Source organism: Oncorhynchus clarkii, chromosome 17, assembly GCF_045791955.1.
Source record: "Oncorhynchus clarkii lewisi isolate Uvic-CL-2024 chromosome 17, UVic_Ocla_1.0, whole genome shotgun sequence".
In the NCBI taxonomy this organism is placed as follows: Eukaryota; Metazoa; Chordata; class Actinopteri; order Salmoniformes; family Salmonidae; genus Oncorhynchus; species Oncorhynchus clarkii.
The window spans coordinates 12,957,985-12,982,366 of NC_092163.1; the positions used below are offsets into that span (position 1 = coordinate 12,957,985).

Consider the following 24,382-nt stretch of genomic DNA (forward strand, 5'->3'; position numbering starts at 1 on the left):
GTACAGGTGCATCAAAGCTGGGACCGAGAGACTGAAAAACAGCTTCTATCTCAAGGCCATCACTGTTAAACAGCCACCACTAACATTGAGTGGCTGCTGCCAACACACTGACAATGACACTGACTCACTCCAGCCACTTTAATAATGGGAATTGATGGGAAATGATGTAAATATATCACTAGCCACTTTAAACAATGCTACCTTATATAATGTTACTTACCCTACATTATTCATCTCATATGCATACGTATATACTGTACTCTATATCATCGACTGTATCCTTATGTAATACATGTATCACTAGCCACTTTAACTATGCCACTTTGTTTACATACTCATCTCATATGTATATACTGTACTCGATACCATCTACTGTATCTTGCCTATGCTGCTCTGTACCATCACTCATTATATATATCCTTATGTACATATTCTTTATCCCCTTACACTGTGTACAAGACAGTAGTTTTGGAATTGTTAGTTAGATTACTTGTTGGTTATTACTGCATTGTCGGAACTAGAAGCACAAGCATTTCGCTACACTCGCATTAACATCTGCTAACCATGTGTATGTGACAAATAAAATTTGATTTGATTTATCTTCTGTGGTGATTAGTAGATGGTATATAAGACGTGATCAGGTTATTTAGTATCATTTATTTGATTACAAAATGATTGTCATTCTACTCAGTCAGGACAGCGTGATTTTTCATCCATACATACACACAAAAAAGTATATTTATTTTAAATTATGCTATTTATACAAAATGGGTTAAAACGACCAGGTAGAATGACCTCCCACATTTCCAAGTCCATATCATGTGTGACATGTCACCATTTGAAAGCTTTCACGCAATTAACAAAATGTCTTCTCTGAATATGCAACAGCAGGGTGTGTATCTGTGTGGCTACATCTGTGTGTGTGTCGAGGCTGTTACGACACTCAGGTCAGGCTTCCCCCTTGAGCTCTTTGCTTCTTTTCCCACAGTTGCACAACAGCTGTTGGAAAATACCCAAAACATGACGTGTGTGTGTGTGTCTCTATCTGGCGGCCTCTGTCCCTTTAGACTCCACATACTCCAGAGCCTTGTCCTTGACAGCCTGGATGCTCTCTGGCGTGCCGCTCTTCTTCTCATACTCCAGGTAACGCTTGAAGAAGAACTTGATCCTCTTCACCGCCACACTCAGGTGGATCACACGGTCAAACACAGCCCTGAACACAGCAAACAGGATGTTAGACCAGGTCACATGACAGGAAACACCTTGCTACCAATGACGGTGCATTCTGAAATGATTCAGACCCCTGGACTATTTTCACATTTTGTTACGTTACAGCCTCATTCTAAAGTGAAATAAAAATCCCTCAATCTACACACAATACGCCATAATGACAATGTTTGCAAATTTATAAAATAAAATAAAAAATGAAATATCACATTTACAATAGTATTCAGACTCTTTACTCAGTACTTTGTTGAAACATCTTTGGCAGCGATTACAGCCTCGAGTCTTCTTGGGTATGACGCTACAAGCTTGGCACACCTTTATTTGGGGAGTTGCTCCCATTCTTATCTGAAGATCCTCTCAAGCTCTGTCAGGTTAGATGGGGAGCGTCAAGGCAAAGCTATTTTCAGGTCTCTCCAGAGATGTTCGATCAGGCCCAAGTCCGTGACTGGGCCACTCAAGGACATTCAGAGACTCGTCCCAAAGCCAATCTTGCGTTGTCTTGGCCCTGAGCTTAGGATCGCTGTCCTGTTGGAAGGTGAACCTTCTCCCTAGTCTAAGGTCCTGAGTGCTCTGGAGCAGGTTTTCATCAAGGATCTCTCTGTACTTTGCTCTGTTCATCTTTCCCTCGATCCTGACTAGTCTCCCAGTCCCTGCCGCTGAAAAACATCCCCACAGCATGATGCTGACACCGCCGTGCTTCACCGAAGGGATGGTGCCAGGTTTCCTCCAGACATACCGCTTGGCATTCAGGCCAAAGAGTTCAGTCTTGGTTTCATCAGACCAGAGAATCTTGTTTCTCATGGTCTGATAATCATTTATGTGCCTTAAGGCAAACTCCAAGCGGGCCGTCATGTGACTTTTACCTTCAATGCTGCAGAAATGTTCTGGTACCCTTCTCCATATCTGTGCCTCTACACAATCCTGTCTCTGAGTTCTATGGACAATTCCTTCGACCTCATGGCTTGGTTTTTGCTCTGACATACACTGTCAACTGTGGGACCTTATATAGACAGGTGTGTGCCTTTCCAAATCATGTCCAATCAATTGAATTGACCACAGGTGGACTCCAATCAAGTTGTAGAAACATCTCAAGGATGATCAATGGAAACAGGATGCACCTGAGCTCAATTTCAAGTTACATAGCAAAGGGCTATCTGTTTTTTAGTTTGAATAAATGTACAAAATAAATTCCAAAACCCTGTTTTCGCTTTGTCATTATGGGGTATTGTGTGCAGATTGAGGATTTACATTTTTTAAATCCATTTTAGAATAAGGCTGTAACAAAATGTGGAAAAAGTCAAGTGGTCTGAATACCTTCCAAATGCACTGTATATGGTAGTTAGCATATGCCCTTAACACCTAAATTCATGACTAGTTATGTGTTACAAAAGTCAAATGTATTTTAATTTTATTTTACCTTTTTTTAACTAGGCAAGTCAGTTAAGAACAAATTCTTATTTTCAATGATGGCCTAGGACGGCCTTGTTCAGGGGCAGAACGGGGGAAAGATCGAGTCGGGGATTCGATCTTGCAACCTTTCGGTTACTAGTCCAACCCTCTAACCGCTAAGCTACCCTGCCGCCCCCAAATTAATGAATACAAGTTTGTCAGTTGAGGTGGTGAAGAACTTACACTTCCTAGACTAAAGTTGATCATATTTAATATTCAAATATTACATGTTTTCGTAAATGAAATATTACCGGGTCAGCCTGGTCCCAGATGTGTTGGTGCTTTATTGCCAACTCCTATGGTCATTGTCATGCCAAACAGACCTGGGATCAGGCTATTCCAACGTCATTTCGTAAACATAACAAAAACCAGTGAGGCGCCGTCGGGCTCACTCACCGGACTTCCTTCTGGGAGCCGTGTTTGACCATGAGGTCTATGAAGACGGACCACAGGTCGGTGCGTTTGGGGTAGCTGGTCAGGATCCTGTCCAACATGGCCTTTCCTCGCTCTACGTCTCCGTAGCGGAACTCCAGCTGGGCAAACTTGGCTATCAGATCCACATCTGAAGAGGACGACAGAGAAGGTGGATGGTTAACATGGAGATACTGTATGTAAGGTGTTAGTACCTTTTTCACTCTATGACAAAAAGGTAGTAACTAAGAGCTGTCAACCTGGACAAATGACTTGGTGAGTAGATCTGTTGAAAGATAAACGGACTAGTAGAAACAGGACAGGAAAGATTGGCGTAAAGCAATACAGCCAAAATTCCACAAGACAGTGCTATTTGCCATCTTGTTTATATCAATCCAACCCAGTGTCCAATAGGAGCTAGAGGTCGAATAGGGAATGTGTTGAGGTAAGGGGCTCCCAAAAGGTGTGTATGAGTCCTAAAGGCGATAACAGGGGCCTTACTGTCTTTGTTCGGCAGGCTCTTGATGGCCCTTTGTAGCAGGGCGCTGGCCGCGTCACTCTGACCCTGCTGAAGCAGGAAGGTCCCGTAGCTCAGCCACACAGCCTTCTCCTGACGGAACCGCTTCACCATGGTCTTGTACAGACCTTCCGCCTCCTACACACACAGACACACACACAATTGATGAGAACCTACTCCAAACCGTACCAGTAAAAACAGCGAGCTAGTATGAACATTCAACAGAAGAAAACCTACAAGAAGCTCAGAAAAAAAACACTCCCAATAGAACATCTAACGGGCTTTAATACAACAAAGTAAATACGCAAAGTATATCACTTTTTGTTCATTAAGGAATGTTAGCCGTTGTAATAAATGTTTGTGAGCCCTGGCAGTAAGCTACCTTAGTCTTCTGACACTTGGCGTAGATGTCAGCCAGCTGCTGGTAGACGGGCATGGGTTCACAATACTGCACGGCTCGCTCAAACACCTTCTGAAGACTCTCCTCTGTCCCATACAGGTTCTCCAGGTTCAACAGAGCCACCCACACATTCAGCTTCTCCTGCTCTTCTCTGAGGGAGAATACACACGTGTTATAGAATACATACGTTATATACACCCTTTCCTTCTTTCTCTCTTTCACTTTTTTTTTGTGATACAATTTTTGTAAGAATTATTTGATGACAGACAGGATACAGACATGACACACAATCAACACTATTTTTTATATATTTTTTTTAAAAGGCAGAATGATAGTATTTTATCTATTTGAATAATAAAAGTTGTAAATGTGCTTTATGAGTAGTGCGTGACCCTAGGGTGGCAACACATACATCATCCTAAGTGATTTCAACTGGGTCTTTCTGCATTCTGATTGTTTAATACTGTTCAATTCAACCAAAAATATTTATCTACATTTTTTATAAATCTCTGTATTTCCTGCTCTAACTTGAGATCATTTTCATACTGCCACGTAGGGCTGCACGATACGGGCAAACAATCTAGGCCTTATTTTTAACGAAATGTTGCAACTGCGATTTGACTTGCAATTCAGAGCAAAAACACGGGTGAACTGTTGGAACCATGGAAATAGAATTAGAATAATCATTCTATAGTTGGAATGTAATAGTGGGCACTTTGAATAGTGTTGTTTGACATGACAATGAATGAAAATGCCAGGGAGGAGTTATTGTGACAGGGTAGGAACCAAAGTGTTGAGAAGTGTTTCCTTGGGGACCCTATAATCTTTGGCTACATTGAATGTTTTCAAGCTACTTAATTTAGCTAACATATTCATGCTTTGCGTATTCCTCTGATTTAGAAGATACACATATTATCAGGCTGTATAGCTGATTACGTTTGCTCTGACTCAGTACATTTATTAAATAGCTAGCCAGCTAACTAGGGATTAGCATTAGCGGTAAATAAGATTAAGGCCCAATTTTTCTAAGAAAAGACAAATTAGCTGTTTGCAGATGTAAGAAACAAAAATGAAGTGTAATTGTAGAACACTAGTGGATTTATATTAAGAAGCAAAGTGAAAACATCAACATTGTTGCATTCGACCATGCAGACTGAACTCAAGTGTCTCGTGGTCGAGGAACAACAAATGCACTCCTTGAGTGACGGGGGGTGGGGCTCGGTGTGTGGAAACAGGCATGAAGCGAGAGAGAGAGCAGAGAGATGACCCAAGTAGCGAAGTAAACTATAAAAATGGACGTTACACACAGGGTATCACATTTAACAAACCAAACATTCAAATACCGTTTTAGAAGGTCAAGTTAAAAAAACATTTTTTTTTAAAAGTGGTCCGTGCATCAATACCGGTACATCATAAAATACAGTACACTGCCCAGCCCTAATCAACATATTCATATCCCTCCACGCCAACCCACCCACAGGGCCCGCTTTCTTCTTCGTGTTGTCCGCCCCCCAGCCTAGCTGCTCTAGTAGAATCCCCCCCCAGTAGGACTGAGGGTTGCCAGAGCAACAGTGGGGCTGGGCGGGGCAGGTAGACTGCTCTCACACACCAATGACTCAAGCACCTCCAACTGTACAGCCAGAAAGCTGTTGAGGGCCTCCAGGCTGGAGTTGCAGCACTCAGAGAGCGACGACAGCACCAGCACAGGAGAACCCTCCAGAAGTGGATCTAAGGAGCGTGTTATGAACACACACACACACCACTAACCTGAAGGAGATAGTCTTCAGAGCCCTCTCAGCCACCGCTCTAGCCTGTTCGATCTGTGTGGCCTGCAGGTGGAAGGCCATGAATTGCAGCCAGAGCAGAGAGCTGTCAGGGGAGCCGAGTAGCAGGCGCTCAAAGCTAGCCGCCGTCTGGGGTCGCAGGCCTGGGTCCATCAGCTCCGTCTCCAGCTTGGTCAGGGCCTTCTCAGCCTCCCGCTTCTCCACCTCCTGCTTATGGTGAGACTTCTTCTGGGGCTGGGTGGACGAGGGGGATGAAAGCAAGGAAAGAAGAAAAGAAAGAAAGGATTTAGAGGAGAGAGCAGCTAAAGATAGATAGAGAAAGGTCATACAAGAACATGAAAACAATACCAGTACTATAAATAATCCAAGGGAGAGGTCAAACGAACACCTCCATGAACATTTGAGGCTGTACAGCCATTCTAACCCTCATAGCAAATGCAAAGCAAATATTCCTTAACTAAGTGATTTCCTTTAGTAGGTGCCACTCATAGTACAACCCCAGCATTACTCCTTACCTTAGTGTTCCCCTCGCCGTACAACCCCAGCATTACTCGTTACCTTAGTGTTCACCTCGCCGTCCTCCCCGTCGCTGGAGTCCCCTCCCCCCAGGGCAGCGGACGCTGGTTTCAGGGCGCTCAGCGCTGCATCCCAGGAGAACCCTCCGGTCACCTGCAGTCTGGCCGGCTGCACTGGGACGGGCTTCTCTACTTCCGCAGGCTCCAACTTATCTTCCTCCTCTTCTTCTCTGAAGTACACCTCCACTCCGCTGTCGCTGTCCTCCACTTTCCCCTTCTTCTTCTTCTTTGAAACATTTTCTGCGGTTCCCTGCGTTAAGACAGAAGATAAGTGATTATATGGATTAGACATTCCAGTCCCCGGTCAAACTGCTAGGGCAACCCAAGTTATACAGTGATCAGTGCTTCCTCTATTCTATGTAGTAGTATTAGTATCAGTGACATCACGGAAGAGGACAGGTTTCCTTTTAAAATAGCTAATTATTTAAATTGTATTACATGTATTCATTTTTTATAATTAAAAAGCACTCACACATCTCAGTTATATTGTTGCAGGTGTCCTATCACTTTGTTTATTCAAACTAAAAAGGATTAGCTTGTATTTCACACTCAGTGGGGTCACTAGAAACATCTGGTTTTCAGGGATACAACACCTCCAATGTAGCTTCCTTTACCTCTGAAAACTGGATGTGGTGACCCCGCTCAGACGCCTCCTACGTTAAATGACCTTGTATTAACAAAAGGGGGACAAATAGACACCTGCATGCTCTCCGACTCCGTGCGTTTCCTCTTCTTGGTGGCGTCACGCTTCTCCTTGGCCTCTCCTGTCAGGCGCAGGTGCAGCCCCAGGGATTCTGGGAGCACGTCTGGTCTCCCAGTGTCCTCTTGGAGCAGAGACAGATCCACCAGCCCGCTTTCTTTGTCGATGCTGCGAGGAACAACACATTTGTGTTAAAAAAAACTAAACGTAGAAACCTAACAACTCCTACACATTGGGGCTCGTGTTTGCTCCATAATAACCCTGTGGGTTACAGACATGTTCAATATAACAAATAAATCTAGGTTATTACCCAAAAATATGACTAACAACTTCCTTGTTTTATGGAACACCCCTATTCTAGAATGAGATGGTCAGTAAGGGCCGACCTATTCCCCTAGCAGTGATGGTGGGGTTGTACCAAATTATTGTAGGGAGGGGGAGGGGTCTTACCTGAGGATCTTGGTGGTGAGCAGTGTGGCCTGCGGTACTTTCTTGGCATAGTCTTGGTGGCTAGCCACAAAGTACTTAGTGGCCTTCTGGAACTGGGCTCTGCCCTTTATGGATCTAGACAAACTGTCAAAAACAAAAAGGCAACATTTTCAATTAGCTATATTACCATAGCAACAGCTTTTCTACATTGGGTTTTCATAATCACAATCGTTCTTCAGGAAAAAGCTGCATGATAATTTAATATCTTCCCAGACCATTGTACATGTATACTAAAGGGACTGTGAATCTGAGATATATTGTCTAAGTATAATACAGAAGTAATGAATACCGTACATGTATTTTCCATTCATTGTTTCATATCTTTCCAGGACATTGTAAAGGTATGTCATTTTTTTTTTTAATAAAAGGGTTGGTTTCTATAAAGAGATAATGTACTGAGTTACCTAACAAAGACTCCCTGTGCATTGACAGTCCTCACATATCCTCTGACGATCTGCCCCTCTGACAGGTCTTCTAGAGACACAATCTCTGGGTCCTGTACTACCGAGGCCTTCTCTGGGTTCGTCCTGAAAGATCATTCAAATGATTCATTTAGAAAATGCCCTTTTCCAGTGCTCAAAGTGCCTAACATAGATATATGATAGTTAGAATGGACCAGTTGAATAGAGGAGAAGAACGAAGAGAGAGACATGTATAGGGTTGAATAGGGTGTCGTTATTGCTTTGGGAGTCATTTCCTAATACACTTGAACTCTAATTTTGGGGAATCGTACCTCGAAGAGCGGAGGGACAACTGCCAATTGCTCTTCGCCTCTCCTACAATGCAGCACCTAGAGAAAGAGCACAAAAACATTAACACATTACTTAGTATGACCTTGAAATAACTTGAAGAATTACATAAATAAAAAGACCAGCTTTAGAGAGTTAACACTCCAAAACCATTTTTAACTTGACTAACTTTTAGACTGGTCCAGTTAGCCTTTAACCCGGGTTTAAAGTGTGCCACTGAACTGACCAGCTGGTCCAGTTAGCCTTTAACCCAGGTTTAAAAAGTGTGCCACTGACCTGACCAGCTGGTCCAGTTAGCCTTTAACCCAGGTTTAAAAAAGTGTGCCACTGACCTGACCAGCTGGTCCAGTTAGCCTTTAACCCAGGTTTAAAAAAGTGTGCCACTGACCTGACCAGCTGGTCCAATTAGCCTTTAACCCAGGTTTAAAAAGTGTGCCACTGACCTGACCAGCTGGTCCAGTTAGCCTTTAACCCAGGTTTAAAGTGTGCCACTGACCTGACCAGCTGGTCCAGTTAGCATTTAACCCAGGTTTAAAGTGTGCCACTGACCTGACCAGCTGGTCCAGTTAGCCTTTAACCCAGGTTTAAAAAGTGTGCCACTGACCTGACCAGCTGGTCCAGTTAGCCTTTAACCCAGGTTTAAAGTGTGCCACTGACCTGACCAGCTGGTCCAGTTAGCCTTTAACCCAGGTTTAAAAAGTGTGCCACTGACCTGACCAGCTGGTCCAGTTAGCCTTTAACCCAGGTTTAAAAAGTGTGCCACTGACCTGACCAGCTGGTCCTTGCTGTACCGCTCCAGAGGTTTTGGCTTATATTTGTCGGCTAGGTCCTCCATGGCAACCGTTCCCATGGCGCTGAACGGCAGCTTCACCAGCAGACCCAGGACTGGATCTAGCTTCTGCACCAACCCCATGATTACATGGCCCTTCTCCAACTTGTGTACACCTGACAGCGATTGACAACCAACACTACGAGTGAGTAAATGCAACCACAACATAGCGAGAGAGCTGTATATGGTGAGTCGACATGTCTGTATCGATGGTTCAAAGGTTAAAAGTTGGTTATGCGTTGATATTTCTGTATTGGTGGTTAGCAGGGCCTATTTTCAATGTACTGATGTTTAGAAGGTTCTATGTAATATTCAATGTACTATTGATGGTTGGATATTCACTGTATTGACGGTCAGAAGAGGGTTGTGTTTCTTGTGTTTATTTTGTGTCCTTACCATTGAGGGACAATGAGAGGCGTGAGGGCTTGGAGGAGCTGACTATCACCACCTTAGCACTGACCGCCTGGCCCAGCTTGAACAGCTTCTCTGGGTGTTTGGCACCCTGAATAAGTACAATTAAAAATGATTTTAGTGAACCTATTAGGGTGAACACAGATCCATACAGTATAAGGGACATCAACATCTTCATTTTACCGTTTCACAAAAATGTCTTGAGGTCTTTGAAGGAATTCCCCATAGAATTAATGAGAAAAACATTGAGTTAAGTGTATATAAAACATACTTCAGGGTCAGAGGTCATGGCCAGTTGTTCAACAGTTCCAGTTACTGAGGGACCAGTAGTCACTTCTAGACACTTCCTCTTTGGAAAGTACTGAGGAAGAAATACACATTTAACACAACTTAGTACTACTACTAAACATGTTTCACACATTCTGTATAACAAGTCACTTAACATTTGTTCAAACTCACCTTTGACACAAAGCAAATGACGTCGTCGCCGACCTGATAACGCTTCAGCTTCTCTTTGGTCTTGACAGGCTTAACATCTGCGTCTTCTTTCAGGTTCCTGTGACCAGAGAGGGAAAGATTATCTAACAAGAAACCAAAAAGGCAGTATAATAACAGAATACGTTCTTCTAAATGTTCAGAACATTTACCTGGGAAGAAGTGTGAGTTCAGGCATGGAGTACGTGAAGTTGGGATGGGAGAACGGCAAGAACCTAAAATAAAAAAGACAATATATATTTGCAACTCTAAAATAACGCAGATATTTCAAACAGAATACCTGTAATTCAGAAATATATCCTTCAAATTATCAAACTATATAACAAAATGTGGCTACTTAAATCTGTTACTATATTGTTATCCTTACCTGTGACTGTTGCCCTCCCGTCCTCCGATGACCCGGGCTGTGACCTCACTTCCTATCTTGAGGAGGGAAGTGGGGAACGTTCCCACGCACACCACTTCCTGTATCTCGGACACGTGCACGCACCCCGTGCTCCCGTCCTCTAGCGTCACCAGCACACACGTAGGCTTCACTGTCTTCACCTTCCCCTTGACCACGTCGCCGTAGCGATACGTGCCCTTTGACCCCTTGGAGACGGAGATTAATCTTTTGCTTATGGGCGGGGCGAGTTCCCAGGACACTAGGGGGAGCCCTTCTAGTTCCTCGCAGCTGGATTTGGTGACGGTGATCGTCAGGGTTTTACCGGCGGTCAGTTTCTCAGAGTCAAAGCGGAAAGTTTCGTTGGGGTGATTGGTGGTTTGGATGACCGTCAGTTGGGCCGTGTCGCCCAATGAGATGACGGCAAAGTCGCGGTCGGCGTGATGCACAGTGGCAGTGTGCGTGGACCCTGCCTCCACCTATAAGGACACAGGTTATAAACTATCAAGATTTGAAGGCTTTTCAAAGTGTTAAAGATTGTTTAGTCCATAAGGGTGCAGGGAGTTTCAACTTGAGGGAGAAAACAGATCTATTGCATTGAATAGTTGCTCATTTAATGATTTTTTTTAAACCAAATGAACCACTATTGACTTCTCAGCCACCCAACCACTCATAAAGAAGCTTCACATAGTCCCAAATGAAACTAGCTATAGTAGGGCAGTGTTCCAAACGCTCTATATAGGAACTAGGGTGTCACTTGAGATGCAGCCAAGTACTCACCGCTTTCCTCTTGCCGGTCAGTTTAGCCAAGAGGGACACGTAGACTTCAGAGGTCACGAGGTCAACGTGGAGGATTACCGGCATGCACTCCTGTCCCGTCGCCAACTTACCTGAAACATTACACACATTTAGTTTACATTATAACTATGATGTAACAGTCAAAACATTCCCCGAGTGTCACACTCAAAAGATTCCTTGTGTTGTGTCTGGTAGAAGTTCCACTGGGTACACGGTCAATTCCATGTAAATTCAGTCAATGCAGGAGTTACAAATTGTAATTTCAATTCACTTCCTGAATTGAAAGAGGATTGAGCCCGACCCTGATTGGACATATAGTGAATATTCACCCGGCGCATGGTCCTTGGTGGCCAGTACGGTGGCTGCGCTGAGTTCGTCTGACTTGAAGGTGACACTCCCGTCCTCCCTCACCTCGTCTACGCTCATCTTCATCCTCTGGCCTATGGTCACCGCAGACAGCTGCTTGAGTAGGTCAGAGTCACCTGTCAGAGACAGAGGGAGGAGAGAGGAGGAACAAGAGAAAAGAGGGAGTTAAAGGTAACTCTTAGCATAATCATTTTGATCAATTTAAATGTATTGGAATAGCACTTTTGAACCTACTAGGAAAAGGGAACTTAGCAAACGGAAGAAAACTAATAGTTCCTAGAACAGTTGACAACAACGTTACAACTCCACCCACGTACCTCTGCTGGCCATCATCTCCATCACCTCCTTCCTCTCCTGCAGGCCTCGGATCAGCCTGGCCTGGCCGTCTCTCTCAGGGGAGGGGACCTCTGACACCTTGAGACTGACCAGGAACCTGCGCTTCTCCTCATCCAAGTTGGTCACCTTGGCAAACACCGTATGGCCCAGCTGGAAGTGAGATGTCGTGTCACTGACGAACTTGTCACTCATGGCCTAGAGGAGAAAGAGTATGTCAATTTCAATTATTCTATAGTAATGGCTTTTAGACAATGTTATTGATGATTTGAAGGAGAAAGGAGACGTGAGCTGCACATTTTCAACAAACTGCATAATATATTCTTAGCTAACTCCCATTGACCCCTACTAACTCCCATTGACCCCTACTAACTCCCATTGACCCCTACTAACTCCCATTGACCCCTACTAACTCCCATTGACCCCTACTAACTCCCATTGACCCCTACTAACTCCCATTGACCCCTACTAACTCCCATTGACCCCTACTAACTCCCATTGACCCCTACTAACTCTTAGTAAATTCCAATTTACTCCAATTGAGTTAGTGGGAGTAAATTGGAATTTACTAAGAGTTAGTAGGGGTCACTAGTAACTCCTTTCCTACCAACTCACCGCTTTAGGGGCCAGGCCAACCAGACCATAGGGGAACTCCACAAACACTCCGTAGGGCATAATGTTCTTGACCCAGCCAATCAGCTGCACCCCAACTGTGATGTCAGAGAACTCCTTAGCCACCACGCCCCCCTCCTCCAGGAATGACTTCAGAGTGGGCTTTTTAGTCAGGGTCTTGAGACAGGCAGGGTTAAGGGAAAGAGGTACTGTGTAGTCGTACTACAGTAAAAAGTGGTTACGATGTCCTTTAGTAAGAGGTAGTCATTTCCTTGGTATAGCCACTACATTCTAAACACAACCACGACAGCCAACCGCAATGGTGAGACGAACACAGCATTCAGCCACACTGATGAGCGTTCTGTTATGTTTTGGGCTGTGTGTCTGAAATCAATGTGTGAAGGTAAGTGAGCGATCTGAAGTTCAAAAGTATGAAAAGGATACAATATTCGGTTTCTTCTCGCTGAGGCAGACAATGTTGGAGATGATGTCACCCTCTTGAAGCCCCTCCCACAGCAGTAGACAGTTGGACACGTGGTCGGAGAGGTGCATCATGGGTAGCAAGGCGGTGGTCTCCTCTGGGAGAATGGACACCTCCAGACCGGTAAGGACTTTACTCACCACCTTAACCTCCACTTTCTAAAACAATAAAAAAGACAAAAAACAGAAAGCAAAGAACAGTCTAGAATCCAAGCCAACAACCGAGATTAACCCAACACATTTAACAACTGCATAGAACATGCAACTATATAAAAGAGAGACCATCTTTTTAAATGTTTTTATTCAGAAATGATTATATGTGTTAACAATATGAAAGGATGTGCTGCCATTTTCTTACCTTCCCAACCTCAAAGTCAAACTTGGGTTTAGGCGGTCCCTCAGTGTCTCCTCCTGCCACTGCCTTGAAGGAAAGAAGGAGCTTCTCCTTCTCCACGTCACAGTTCAGCACTTTAGCCTTCACCACCTGAACAGAACAGAGAACCAAGGTAGCCGTTAAGACTGCGTTTAGAAAGGCAGCCCAATTCTGATAGTTTTTTTTATACAATAATTGGTATTTTGACAATTAACATCAGACCTTTTCACATCAGATCTTTTTCAGATGCGATTGGTCAAAAGACCAATTAATGAAAAAGAGATCCGAATTGGGCTGTCAGTCTAAACTAAGACTTCCCTGTTTTGATACAGAAGTTTAAAACAGAACCTTTTCTGACACCGGCAAGACAAACTTGTGGAAGAACTTCAGTTAAAGTGACTGTTTTATGTGTCAAAGTTCAATAACTATCAGTAGGCTACTTCAAAGTTATTCAAGAGGACAATTAGCCTATATCGCAAGAAGAACACAGAAAAACAACAGCAAATCTACAACGCATAAGAATGATCAAGATACAGAAAAGTTCCAGGCAGCCATTTTGTTTCCCCTCACCTGTCCGACGTAGAACATGTTCTCAGGAACTACCACTGGCTCCGTGCTGAGCTCGTTGGGGGGCACCAGCCCCTTGACGTCGCCGTAGAAACGGACGATGCAGCCAAAGTCCTTGACACAGACGATGAACCCGTGGGAGACGCGACCGCGGCGGGCATCTTCGTAGGTCAGGAATGGGGGGAGGGAGGAATCTATCAGGGCCTTTTTCCTGGTTAGGGTCAGCTTCTTCTCCTGTGGGTCCACTGACAACACCTGAGACAGAGGGATGGAGGGAAACAGTTTTCAACTAAGAGATTAAACAGCAAACCAGACAAGCAAGCACAGAGTACATTAACCTCTTAACTTCTTTGGGACTGGGGGGCAGTATTGAGTAGCTTGGATAAAAAGGTGCCCAGAGTAAACTGCCTGCTACTCAGGCCCAAAAGCATATGCATATAATTAGTAGATTTGGAAAGAAAACACTGAAGTTTCTAAAACTGTTCGAATGATGTCCGAGTATAACAGAACTCATATGGCAGGCAAAAACCTGAGAAAGAAATCCAACCGGGGAGTGGGAAATTTGTAGTTTTTCAAGTCATAGCCAATCGAATATACAGTGTCTATGGGGTCATATTGCACTTCCTAAGGCTTTCACTAGATGTCAACAGTCTTTAGAACCTTGTTTGAGGATTCTACTGTGAGGGGGAGAGAAAGAGAGCGGTTTCAATCAGGTGTCTGGCAGAGTGCCACGAGCTGATCACGCGTGCTCCTGTGAGAGGTAGCTGCGTTCAATTGCATTTCTAAAGACAAAGGAATTCTCCGGTTGGAACATTATTGAAGATTTATGTTAAAAACATCCTAAAGATTATTCTATACATTCTTGACATGTTTCTACGAACTGTAATATAACTTTTTAAATATTTCGTCGGAACAAGTGATTGTGCATTATGCATTTGGATTACTGGGCTAAACACGCAAACAAAAAGAAGGTATTTGGACATAAATTATGGACTTGATCGAACAAAAAAACATTTCTTGTGGAACAGGGATTCCTGGGAGTGCATTCCGATCAAGATCATCAAAGGTAAGTGAATATTTATAACGCTATTTCTGACTTTTCTGACACCTCGCCTTCTTTGGAAAATGGCTGGGTGTTTTTCTGCGACTAGCGCTGACCTAACAGCAAGGTGTGCTTTCACCGTAAAGCCATTTTGAAATCTGACACAGCGGTTGCATTAAGGAGAAGTTTATCTACATTTCCATGTTTTAACACGTGTATCTTTTATCAGTGTTTATTATGAGTATTTCTGTAATTTGATGTGTCTCTCTGCACTTTCACCGGATGTTTGTTTGAGACAATGAATTTCTGAACACACCAATTTCAAATGAGGTTTTTGGACAAAGATTAACTTTATCGAACAAAACAGACATTTATTGTGTAACATGAAGTCCTGGGAGTGCCATCTGATGAAGATCGTCAAAGGTTAGTGATTAATTTAATCGTATTTCTGATTTTTGTGAGCCCTCTCCTTGGCTGGAATATGGCTGTATGGTTCTGTGACTAGGTGCTGACCTAACATAATCGTTTGGTGTGCTTTCGCCGTAAAGCCTATTTGAAATCGAACACTGTGGCTGGATTTACAAGACGTTTATCTTTAAAATGGTGTAAAATACTTGTATGTTTGAGGAATTTTAATTATGGGATTTCTTTTGTTTTGAATTTGGCGTCCTGCAATTTCACTGGCTGTTGGCGAGGTGGAACACTACAGTCCCACATATCCCAGAGAAGTTAAGGATCTCTACAGATCGGTGTTCCACCCACGGGACGGTTGAGCTAATGTGCGCTAATGCGATTAGCATGAGGTTGTAAGTAACAAGACCATTTCCCAGAACATAGACATATCTGATATTGGCAGAAAGCTTAAATTCTTGTTACTCTAACTGCACTGTCCAATTTACAGTAGCTGTTACAGTGAAAGATACCATACTATCGTTTGAGGAGCGTGCACAGTTATGAACTTGAAAAGTTATTAATCAACCAATTAGGCACATTTGGGCAGTATTGACAATTTTGAACAGAAATACAATGTTTCATTGGATCAATCTAAAACTTTGCACATTCACTGCTGCTACCTAGTGGCCAAAATTTGAATTGCGCCTGGGCTGGAATAATACATTATGACCTCTCTCTCGCACTTCAAAGACGATGGTACAAAACGTATGTTTTTTTCTTTGTATTATCTTTTACCAGATCTAATGTGTTATACTCTCCTACATTAATTTAACATTTTCACAAACTTCAACGTGTTCCCTTTCAAATGGTATGAATAATATGTATATTCTTGCTTCAGGTCTTGAGCTACAGGCAGTTAGATTTGGGTCATTTTTTAGATTCATGTCATTTTAGGCAAAAATTTTAAAAAAGGGTCAGATCCTTACAAGACACTTATTAGGTAGATTAACCTACACCTAATATTTGCTAAAGAGAATTATGAGTAGGTGTTTCATGAATGATTGGTTCCCTAAGGTTAAAGGTCACATAGTACTACTGACCCGGCACTTGATGGGCATGCCCACTGTGTACTTCTTCTCTGGGTTCTTGAGGATGATGTCAGAGAGGTGTGTCCATGGAACCAGGCCTCTGATGTAGTCGGTCACCTTCACCATCATGCCATGGCTCTGGAGGGACGTCACCATGCCCTGGGAGAGAGGGAGGACAAACTGGGTTAAACACATGCCACTAGCAATGCACAATTTACTGTTGGAAGGTTCCTGGAATCAGGAGCAAATCATCCAGAATCCCCCAACCTGGATTTCTAGAAAACCCAGGAAAGTTACCAGATTTTTGCCACCCTACGCAACAATCACAATGACGCTTTAATGGGCTAATGTGGTATCTTTTTTTGAAGACCTTTCAGGTGTTGTGCGAGAGAGAGACAAAATATCTTACCTGAACAATCTGTCCAGGTTGGATGTCATGGTATCTTCTGAAGAACGGGGCATCAACGATGCTCCTATAGGAGAGACAGCAAGGTTACAAGCTGGAACAAACAGACGTCCTTTACAAGCTGGAACAAACAGACGTCCTTTACAAGCTGGAACAAACAGACATCCTTTACAAGCTGGAACAAACATACGTCCTTTACAAGCTGGAACAAACAGACGTCCTTTACAAGCTGGAACAAACATACAGATTATTATATGGGACAATATACAAAACGTTTGAGAAAGATTGTTTGAAAATACTATTTTATTTCATTAATGTATTTATTGGTTCCCCTAATTTTGATAGAAAATATTGAAATATAATGAATTGATGGTTAAGTGTCGATGTCAATCATTTGATTTTGGGTGAGAGGTTGGGGTCGCCAGAAATCTGGCCAAGAAAATGAAAACATTTGAATACCACTGCACTACAGGATGTCCATCCACACACACACCACACTTACTGACGCAGGCTGACCAGGTGCACCTGCTCCATGGGGCTGAAGTCCATGATCCTACAGGTGTGTTCAGGCTTGGCCATGACACGGTTCAGGTTGAACGCCTCCATGGGCTCCTTCATGTGGTTCCTCTGGAGACGGGAGAAACGGACGGATCAAATCAAACCACTGCCACTAGGCCAGTCACAGACCACATTAGTCCACTTTCACTGGGCCAGGTCAAAGCAGCCATGGGTTTGAGGTTTTTGTATTGTTTTTAATGTTGGCTTGTCACATGATCCAAGGGGCATGGGCTCACCATTATGTTCTCACCATAGCCGAAGAACGTCCTCTTACAAAACACATCACAATATTCTCTACAACACTGTCTTTGTCCTATAGTGGCTAATCCTTAGCATTTTGGCAGTAGTAAGGTGCTCTACCAGGTCTACAAAGAGGGCCTTGGCTATAGTTAGTATGGTACACCAACAATATGGTCTACCAACAATAGGAACTAACATGTACGAAGACCCGAGTTGGTACTTATACTCACAAGACAACGCAAGTATGGTCTAACAACACGGACTCACATGTACAAACACCACAGTCTGGTCAGGCAGCTCCAGCATGGCTCCAGACAGGTGATGGAGAGCGGTCATCTTGCAGCCATGCGCCACCTCCCCTATCCTCTCAGTGGCCACCAGGTCCACGTCGCCCCCTGGCTGCAGCAGGTGGCTGCGCAGGGACAGGCCCACCAGCCGGGTGGACGGCTCCACATAAAGGACGCAGGCCTTCACCTGGGAGAGAAAGAGGTAAGAGGTCAAAGGTCAATAAAGGTCAACTGAATGTAATGTCTAAATTAGATTACAGTCATAATCGGCCAATTTGAAATTCTCGTGAATATCTTGGCTTTTGTTTTGTTATTTGAGGTAGAAATAAGTACAACTCTTGCATCTAGCCTAATAGACTGTAAATTCTTACGCTGTCTCCCTCGTTGAATGTGGAGGCCTGTTCTGGTTCCAGGTGCATAAAGTCCACCAGGCCGGTGAAGGAGGAGAGGAACTCCAGAATCAGACCACGTGGGGTCACCTAGAACCACAGGGTCAACCACAATGAAACAGGACATCAACATATTATTGACTTTATAAAAAAGAGACCTCTCAGGATATACAAAATTGCAAGTTCTCTAGTTGCTATCAATATTACAAAAAGTTTATATGTCAAGCAACAAGAGACATTTGCCAACAATACTAAACCACGAAACGGTGTAATTGTTCATTTATAATCATAGTAAGCCAACACTTCTCTGTGCTTAGACTACTAATATGTAGAAGATTGTTATTAGAATACAAGAGTACTCAGTCAATGTACCTTTTTGATCTGGGCCTTGACCAGTAGGCCAGGCAGCAGGTTGGTAAGGGTCCAGCCGTGCGCGGTGTCTGCAACGGCCTGGGCCACCGCCGTGGGGCTGATGGACAGACGGACCACACACCCATCATTCTTCACCTCCTCCAACAGAGAAGTCACATACTGGCCCACCTTCAGCTCTGCGAACACCAGGGTTGTGTTCGTTAGGCATCAAACGGAAGAAAACAGACTGAAACGGGAAGGGGCTACCGGGACTTGTCCCACAAGAAATACTCATTTATATTTTCCGTTGCAAAACATTTTAAACTTTTTCAATTGCGAGCCACAATGAACATGACCCAGAAAAGTCACATTCAACACAGTTAATAACACATTAGTCATTTTGACGTCTACAGAGTACATTGAAGAAATGTATCAGACTTCTGGAGAACCTAACAGCGTGACATTGAATGGAAAGCGTACTATATTTGATGTGAAAGGGGACTCTTTAGATACCTTTCGGACTATTCGTTTTGTCTTTGGCTGCCTGCTTGGGCAGGAAGGCCTTGGTTCCCTTGATGCCGAGGTCAACCAGGTAGCCGTGATCCTCAATACTCTCCACACAACCACTCAGGATCTGAAACAAAAACGTGACACATCCGTCTAAGCCTAAAGCATGACCTCAAAACATAAACAGGATATCATAACTTTTCTTTATTTTTCTAGCTCTTCTTAGACAAATGCCTCTATGTCTTCAACTGAAGAGACACTGCTCTGGGGAACTGAACCCAGAGACACAAAACATGACTGACTCAGTGACCCCCCAAGACAGACTGTGCCCCGTTCCGACTCGTCATCGTATCATCACTGAAGAGGATATCACAGGCCCAGATCCTGTTTTTAATTTGTACTATATCACGTATACTGTAGGTGTTGACTCACCAAGCCAGCCTTCAGAAAGCCAGTACTCAAGCCCTTGTTGACCTCTTTGGGTTTGATTGACAGCTGAATGCTGACCGATCCTCCTTTGGCAGTGTCCAACCTGGCTACCACACACCTGACCAGCATGCCCGGGGAGAAGAGACTGTGGAGAGAGAAGATCTCCTGGAGAGAAAGAGCAAAGTGGATCCATTAGGATGTGTTGTTCACACCTCATTCGTACAGTATCAGGAATTGTCTTCTGAACTCCGTGAGGTCGGGAGCCCCAGGGTGCACCAAGCAAAAAAAAAAAATATTAAAGCTGTATACGTTTTTTTTAAAACTCAGAGCACAGTTCTAAATATTGTACAATACGAGGATAAGACCTCACAGGCCGTGTATAGACTACAGTTAATTAAGTTTTTGTATTCTGATCGAGGAGTTTTGATCATGCAACTACGCCACATTTAAACATGGTCTACCGTGTCCGGATTCCCTTCCCCGCACTATATTCAAATGTCAGTAAGCATTCTGCAAAACGGTGGCATAGGCAAAAGATGATAATAGCACAAGAACTTGATGGCAGTAGCAAAACACTGTAACTAGTCTACTAGCCCCTGTAGCTAGCCAGCAAGCTCGGAAAGCTAAAGGGGTTAGCATAACCATCTCTAGAACTCTAGCCAAACACAATTGTGTTTTTCAAAATATTAGCCAGCTGGGTTGCATTTATGAAGCCAGCAAACACGATCCTCACAATGCGTCCCTGAGGTGATCAGCCTTATATGAACCCAGTGCGACTTTTGTGCGCCTAGAACTGTCTTTTAAGTGATTATCGTATTCTGATAGCAGAAGTAGCATCTATGTGTCAAGTGTAGACATGCCCTTAGAACTGCCTTATTAGACATCTCAGAAACTAGTGCATAGCCTTTTACCTATATAAGACAGAACAATCCCCTCGGTAGGAGTTACATTAAATGTGTTACCTCTGAAGAAGCAGAGTCCAGGTGGTCACTCAGTATCTTGGTGTACGAGTCCGAGATATTGGAAATGTTCAGGTATCCCAAAAGGCCGCTGGGCAGGTTAATCGTCACCTCAAAATCGGCCACCTCCTTCACACAGCCCAGCAGTAGGGTACCCACCTTCAGGCTCTGGGGGTAAAAAAAACAGGATTGTGTTCATTAGTAATCAAACAGAAGTAAATGTACTGAAACAGAGGGCCTCCCTGGACTTGTCCAATAAGAAACGCTTTTTTACCCCTTTCCCCGTTACACAACCTTTTAAAAAAAAAATGCAACATTGTGCCCTTATGAGCACGACCCAGGTTCAGATCACATTCAAAGGGTGTGCAAAGGAAATGAGATGGGAGAGAAATATAAAATGTTAAAAAGTATGTTGTTGATTGAACTTACTTTTAACTGTAGGATATCAACAGAGGTTGTTGTATTGAGCTTCAGCGCCTCCTCTTTGCTCGTCCTTTGCCTCTTAGCTTTCTTCAAGGCATCCCCTTTCTGTCCCTTCCTTTTCTTGGATTCCTCTGCTGTATGTGTCTGAAAGAGCCAACCACAATAGTATCTTTACTGACGGACAGAATACTGTTTGAGATGCACATTTGAGCTTAGCTCTGGTCCAGAGTGTCAGTCGGCTGCACCGTCGCCAGAGTGTCAGTCGGCTGCACCGTCGCCAGAGTGTCAGTCGGCTGCACCGTCGCCAGAGTGTCAGTCGGCTGCACCGTCGCCAGAGTGTCAGTCGGCTGCACCGTCGCCAGAGTGTCAGTCGGCTGCACCGTCGCCAGAGTGTCAGTCGGCTGCACCGTCGCCAGAGTGTCAGTCGGCTGCACCGTCGCCAGAGTGTCAGTCGGCTGCACCGTCGCCAGAGTGTCAGTCGGCTGCACCGTCGCCAGAGTGTCAGTCGGCTGCACCGTCGCCAGTGTCAGTCGGCTGCACCGTCGCCAGAGTGTCAGTCGGCTGCACTGTCGCCAGAGTGTCAGTCGGCTGCACTGTCGCAAACTAATCTCTGGACCAGAGCTAATTTGAGTTAAAACAACAATAAGGTTCGTATATCACCTTGATGATTGACAAGACTCGTGTTTTTACCTCGAACAGATTGTCTACTTCTTTATGCCTTCTCACAGGTTCTGCTTTACTTTCAGTCGTCTGCTTGGTTTTACCTCCGCGAGGGAAGTCCTCCTCTGTTGCTGCCATGGTTGTTAACTGATTTAAAGGTCTACAGAGACAAAATACACAGTGAATGTTATCAATCAGAGAGGAAAGGGGGTGATAAGGGCTCTTTTAGAACACATGCCAGTGGTGGAAAAAGCAACCCATTTTCATACTTGAGTAAAAGTAAAGATACCATTAAAGAAATTGACTCAAGTAAAAGTAAGTCACCCTGTAAAATACGACTTGAGTAAAAGTCTAAAAGTATTGGGTGTTAAATGTACTTAAGTATCAAAATTAGAAGTATAAATAATTTAAAATAGCTTATATTAAGCAAATCAGACGACACAGTGTTATTGTTTTTATTAGGATAGCCATGGGCACAGTTCAAAACTGGCATAATTTACAAACGAAGCATTTGTGTTTAGTGAGTCTGCCGGATCTGAGGCAGTAGGGGTGACCAGGGATGTCCTCTTGATAAGTGCGCGAATTGGACAATTGTCCTGTCTTGCAATGCATTCAAAATGTACTTTTGGGTGTCAGGGAAATGTATGGAGTAAAACGTACGTTGTTTTCTTTAGAAAAGTAGTCAAAAATACGAATACTAAAGTCAAGTACAGATACCCAAAAAAACGACTTAAAGTGGTACTTAAAAGTATTTTTACACCACTGCACATGTCAAGCAATGTATGATTGTACAGTTTCATATATCTACTATTTCTAATACAACTTTTGATTGTGAAGACTTTGGCATTGCTACATGGGCATTGAGTGTATTATTTACCTTCTGCTTCACAAAATATTTAACTAGAATCTCGATGACTTGTTAGCTAGCTACATCCCCACTAGCACATCCCAAACACATCAGCAACATTGCTAACGTTAGCTAGTAAGCTACAGTCCATTAGCATGCAAGCTATACGTACCAAACAATCGGTTAAAACACAAAAATACAACAATCAAAACGTGCCAACATTTTCCTCGATTGTACATGTTTATAAAAATGTAACATCCACCAGCAAACTCTACCTTTTTCTTTTAAATATCCAGTTCAGAAGTTGGTACGCAAGCTCACATGTGTGGATCAGAAGCACGCAATGTTTTCAAACCGGAAACGGTCTTGAGTAGGTGTTTCCCTAAGTGTCCATTCACGTCCATCTTTCGAGTGATTGACGTTTCAACAAACCTGTCACTGTTCAATTTTACTTGAAAAAGGCGGGGTTATTAATTGACTGGCGTTAGCTTCGTCCACAAACATTGGTTCACTAAATACTAACCACTGAACATGCGCTGTAGAGAGTAGGCGGGATTTCCTGATACTTTTAGCATTTCGGCCTCTCTCGTTGAAGGGCACTTGTACAATTCCGTGCACAAGGTAAGAAAAGTGACAATCAGTATAACATCTAGCTTTATTAATTTTCCTATGTTTTATAACAGCCTTGTCCAGGACGCTGTTGCTTGTGGTGTCTCTAAAATGCCCGTTTAGTTTGTCAGTACCAACTAATCTTGCTAGCCAATATTGCTAACGTTAGCGAGGTAGCTCAAGACAAGCCAGATTGTTTGCTAACGTTAACCTCTAGCGGTAGCTAGCTACTGCCTGGCCAGCTACTGTTTTTGAATGAAAGTGAACCAGCTAACAAACAATACCCACACATATAGCATTCCGCTTTGGGTTGAATGGTACCACACAATTACTGTAACTAGCTAACGTTGTTAGCCCATTTGTCTCCACTGTTGTGGGATGAAGCTGTCTGGCTTGCAGGCCGTCAGGCTTGTCAACTAGGGCTACTGAGCTTCAATGTTTGACAGGCAAGTTGTCTTGAGTAATAATTTTTTCCCCCAGTACAATAAGTACACAATGAGTACTGATAACTACTTGCTCGTGGGTGTTTAGAAATAGGCCTATCCATCATTTGGCATTGGCATTACTTTTTACTTGCCCTCTGTCATCCTCAATCCTCAATGCATTGTAATTGACTGAGTAATATATTTCTCTCGGGACCAGCTACTATCCAACATGGGCGGACACGACGCAGGAACCAGTCACCAGTTTACTGGTTTTGCCAAGTACTTCAATGCATACACAATCACAGGCAGGAGGAACGTAAGTTCATGCATGAATTACTGTGCAAGATGGTGTACAACCAGTTCACATTCTCAGAAAGGTCACACGTGTGTTATTCTGTCCACAGTGTGTCTTGCTCACATATGCAAGCATAGCCACCATTGCCCTCTTCTTCAAGTTGAAGCCCAAGAAACAGGCGGCTGTCACGGCAAAGTGATGTGAGTGTATTGCATAGGATACCGTCAGTTTCTCGTACCCATTTTGTCTAGCAAACTTACCATTTTATAATTGTGTTAAGACTGCACTGTTTTATTCAGAAATGTGTATTTGACTAATCAGGAGTCTTTGTATGGACAACACATGTTTCTGGTGGAAAGCTAACTGTATATATCCCATGTGTTCTCGTTTCCCCACAGGTGTCCTGACTGTTCTGTAGTATAGTGGTTGGAAGCTTGACGGCAGCTGGATGTGCTTGCAAGAATTAAGGCCATATTACTTGGCATCGCCATGTTATTAACAATAAAAACAATGTAAATTTTAACCCA

The 24,382-nt window shown here is 43.5% G+C and overlaps 2 protein-coding genes and 2 non-coding genes across 4 annotated transcripts; 1 reads left to right on the forward strand and 3 right to left on the reverse strand.

Annotated features, from left to right (window-relative positions):
* Window positions 1-124: 124 nt before the first annotated feature.
* On the reverse strand, window positions 125-22,894 carry LOC139370294 (protein RRP5 homolog). Its single transcript, XM_071109685.1, has 35 exons — window positions 22,802-22,894; window positions 21,710-21,839; window positions 21,026-21,163; window positions 20,600-20,764; window positions 19,641-19,802; window positions 19,215-19,335; window positions 18,723-18,898; window positions 18,333-18,440; window positions 17,942-18,148; window positions 17,379-17,503; window positions 16,880-16,943; window positions 16,483-16,629; window positions 13,951-14,202; window positions 13,366-13,491; window positions 12,972-13,166; window positions 12,531-12,704; window positions 11,900-12,113; window positions 11,546-11,698; window positions 11,199-11,308; window positions 10,404-10,897; window positions 10,189-10,251; window positions 10,001-10,097; window positions 9,813-9,902; window positions 9,527-9,632; window positions 9,069-9,246; window positions 8,286-8,342; window positions 7,957-8,079; window positions 7,514-7,636; window positions 7,063-7,231; window positions 6,347-6,613; window positions 5,772-6,022; window positions 3,987-4,155; window positions 3,589-3,742; window positions 3,073-3,238; window positions 125-1,213 (listed from the first exon to the last, which is right to left on the reverse strand). Exons 2-35 carry the CDS (start codon window positions 21,815-21,817, stop codon window positions 1,042-1,044), a joined length of 5,424 nt encoding a protein of 1,807 aa, XP_070965786.1. The 5' UTR covers window positions 21,818-21,839; window positions 22,802-22,894; the 3' UTR covers window positions 125-1,041.
* On the reverse strand, window positions 5,504-5,746 carry LOC139371745 (small nucleolar RNA SNORA53). The gene has a single exon (XR_011627423.1). It is a non-coding gene; the product is annotated as a small nucleolar RNA SNORA53 (small nucleolar RNA).
* On the reverse strand, window positions 19,426-19,571 carry LOC139371726 (small nucleolar RNA SNORD15). The gene has a single exon (XR_011627405.1). It is a non-coding gene; the product is annotated as a small nucleolar RNA SNORD15 (small nucleolar RNA).
* Window positions 22,895-23,059: 165 nt separating the features above from the next.
* On the forward strand, window positions 23,060-24,378 carry LOC139370296 (ATP synthase membrane subunit K, mitochondrial-like). The gene is made up of 4 exons (XM_071109688.1): window positions 23,060-23,147; window positions 23,778-23,876; window positions 23,965-24,055; window positions 24,254-24,378. The coding sequence occupies exons 2-3, from the start codon at window positions 23,790-23,792 to the stop codon at window positions 24,052-24,054; spliced, it is 177 nt and encodes a 58-aa protein (XP_070965789.1). The 5' UTR covers window positions 23,060-23,147; window positions 23,778-23,789; the 3' UTR covers window position 24,055; window positions 24,254-24,378.
* The last annotated feature ends 4 nt before the right edge of the window (window positions 24,379-24,382 follow it).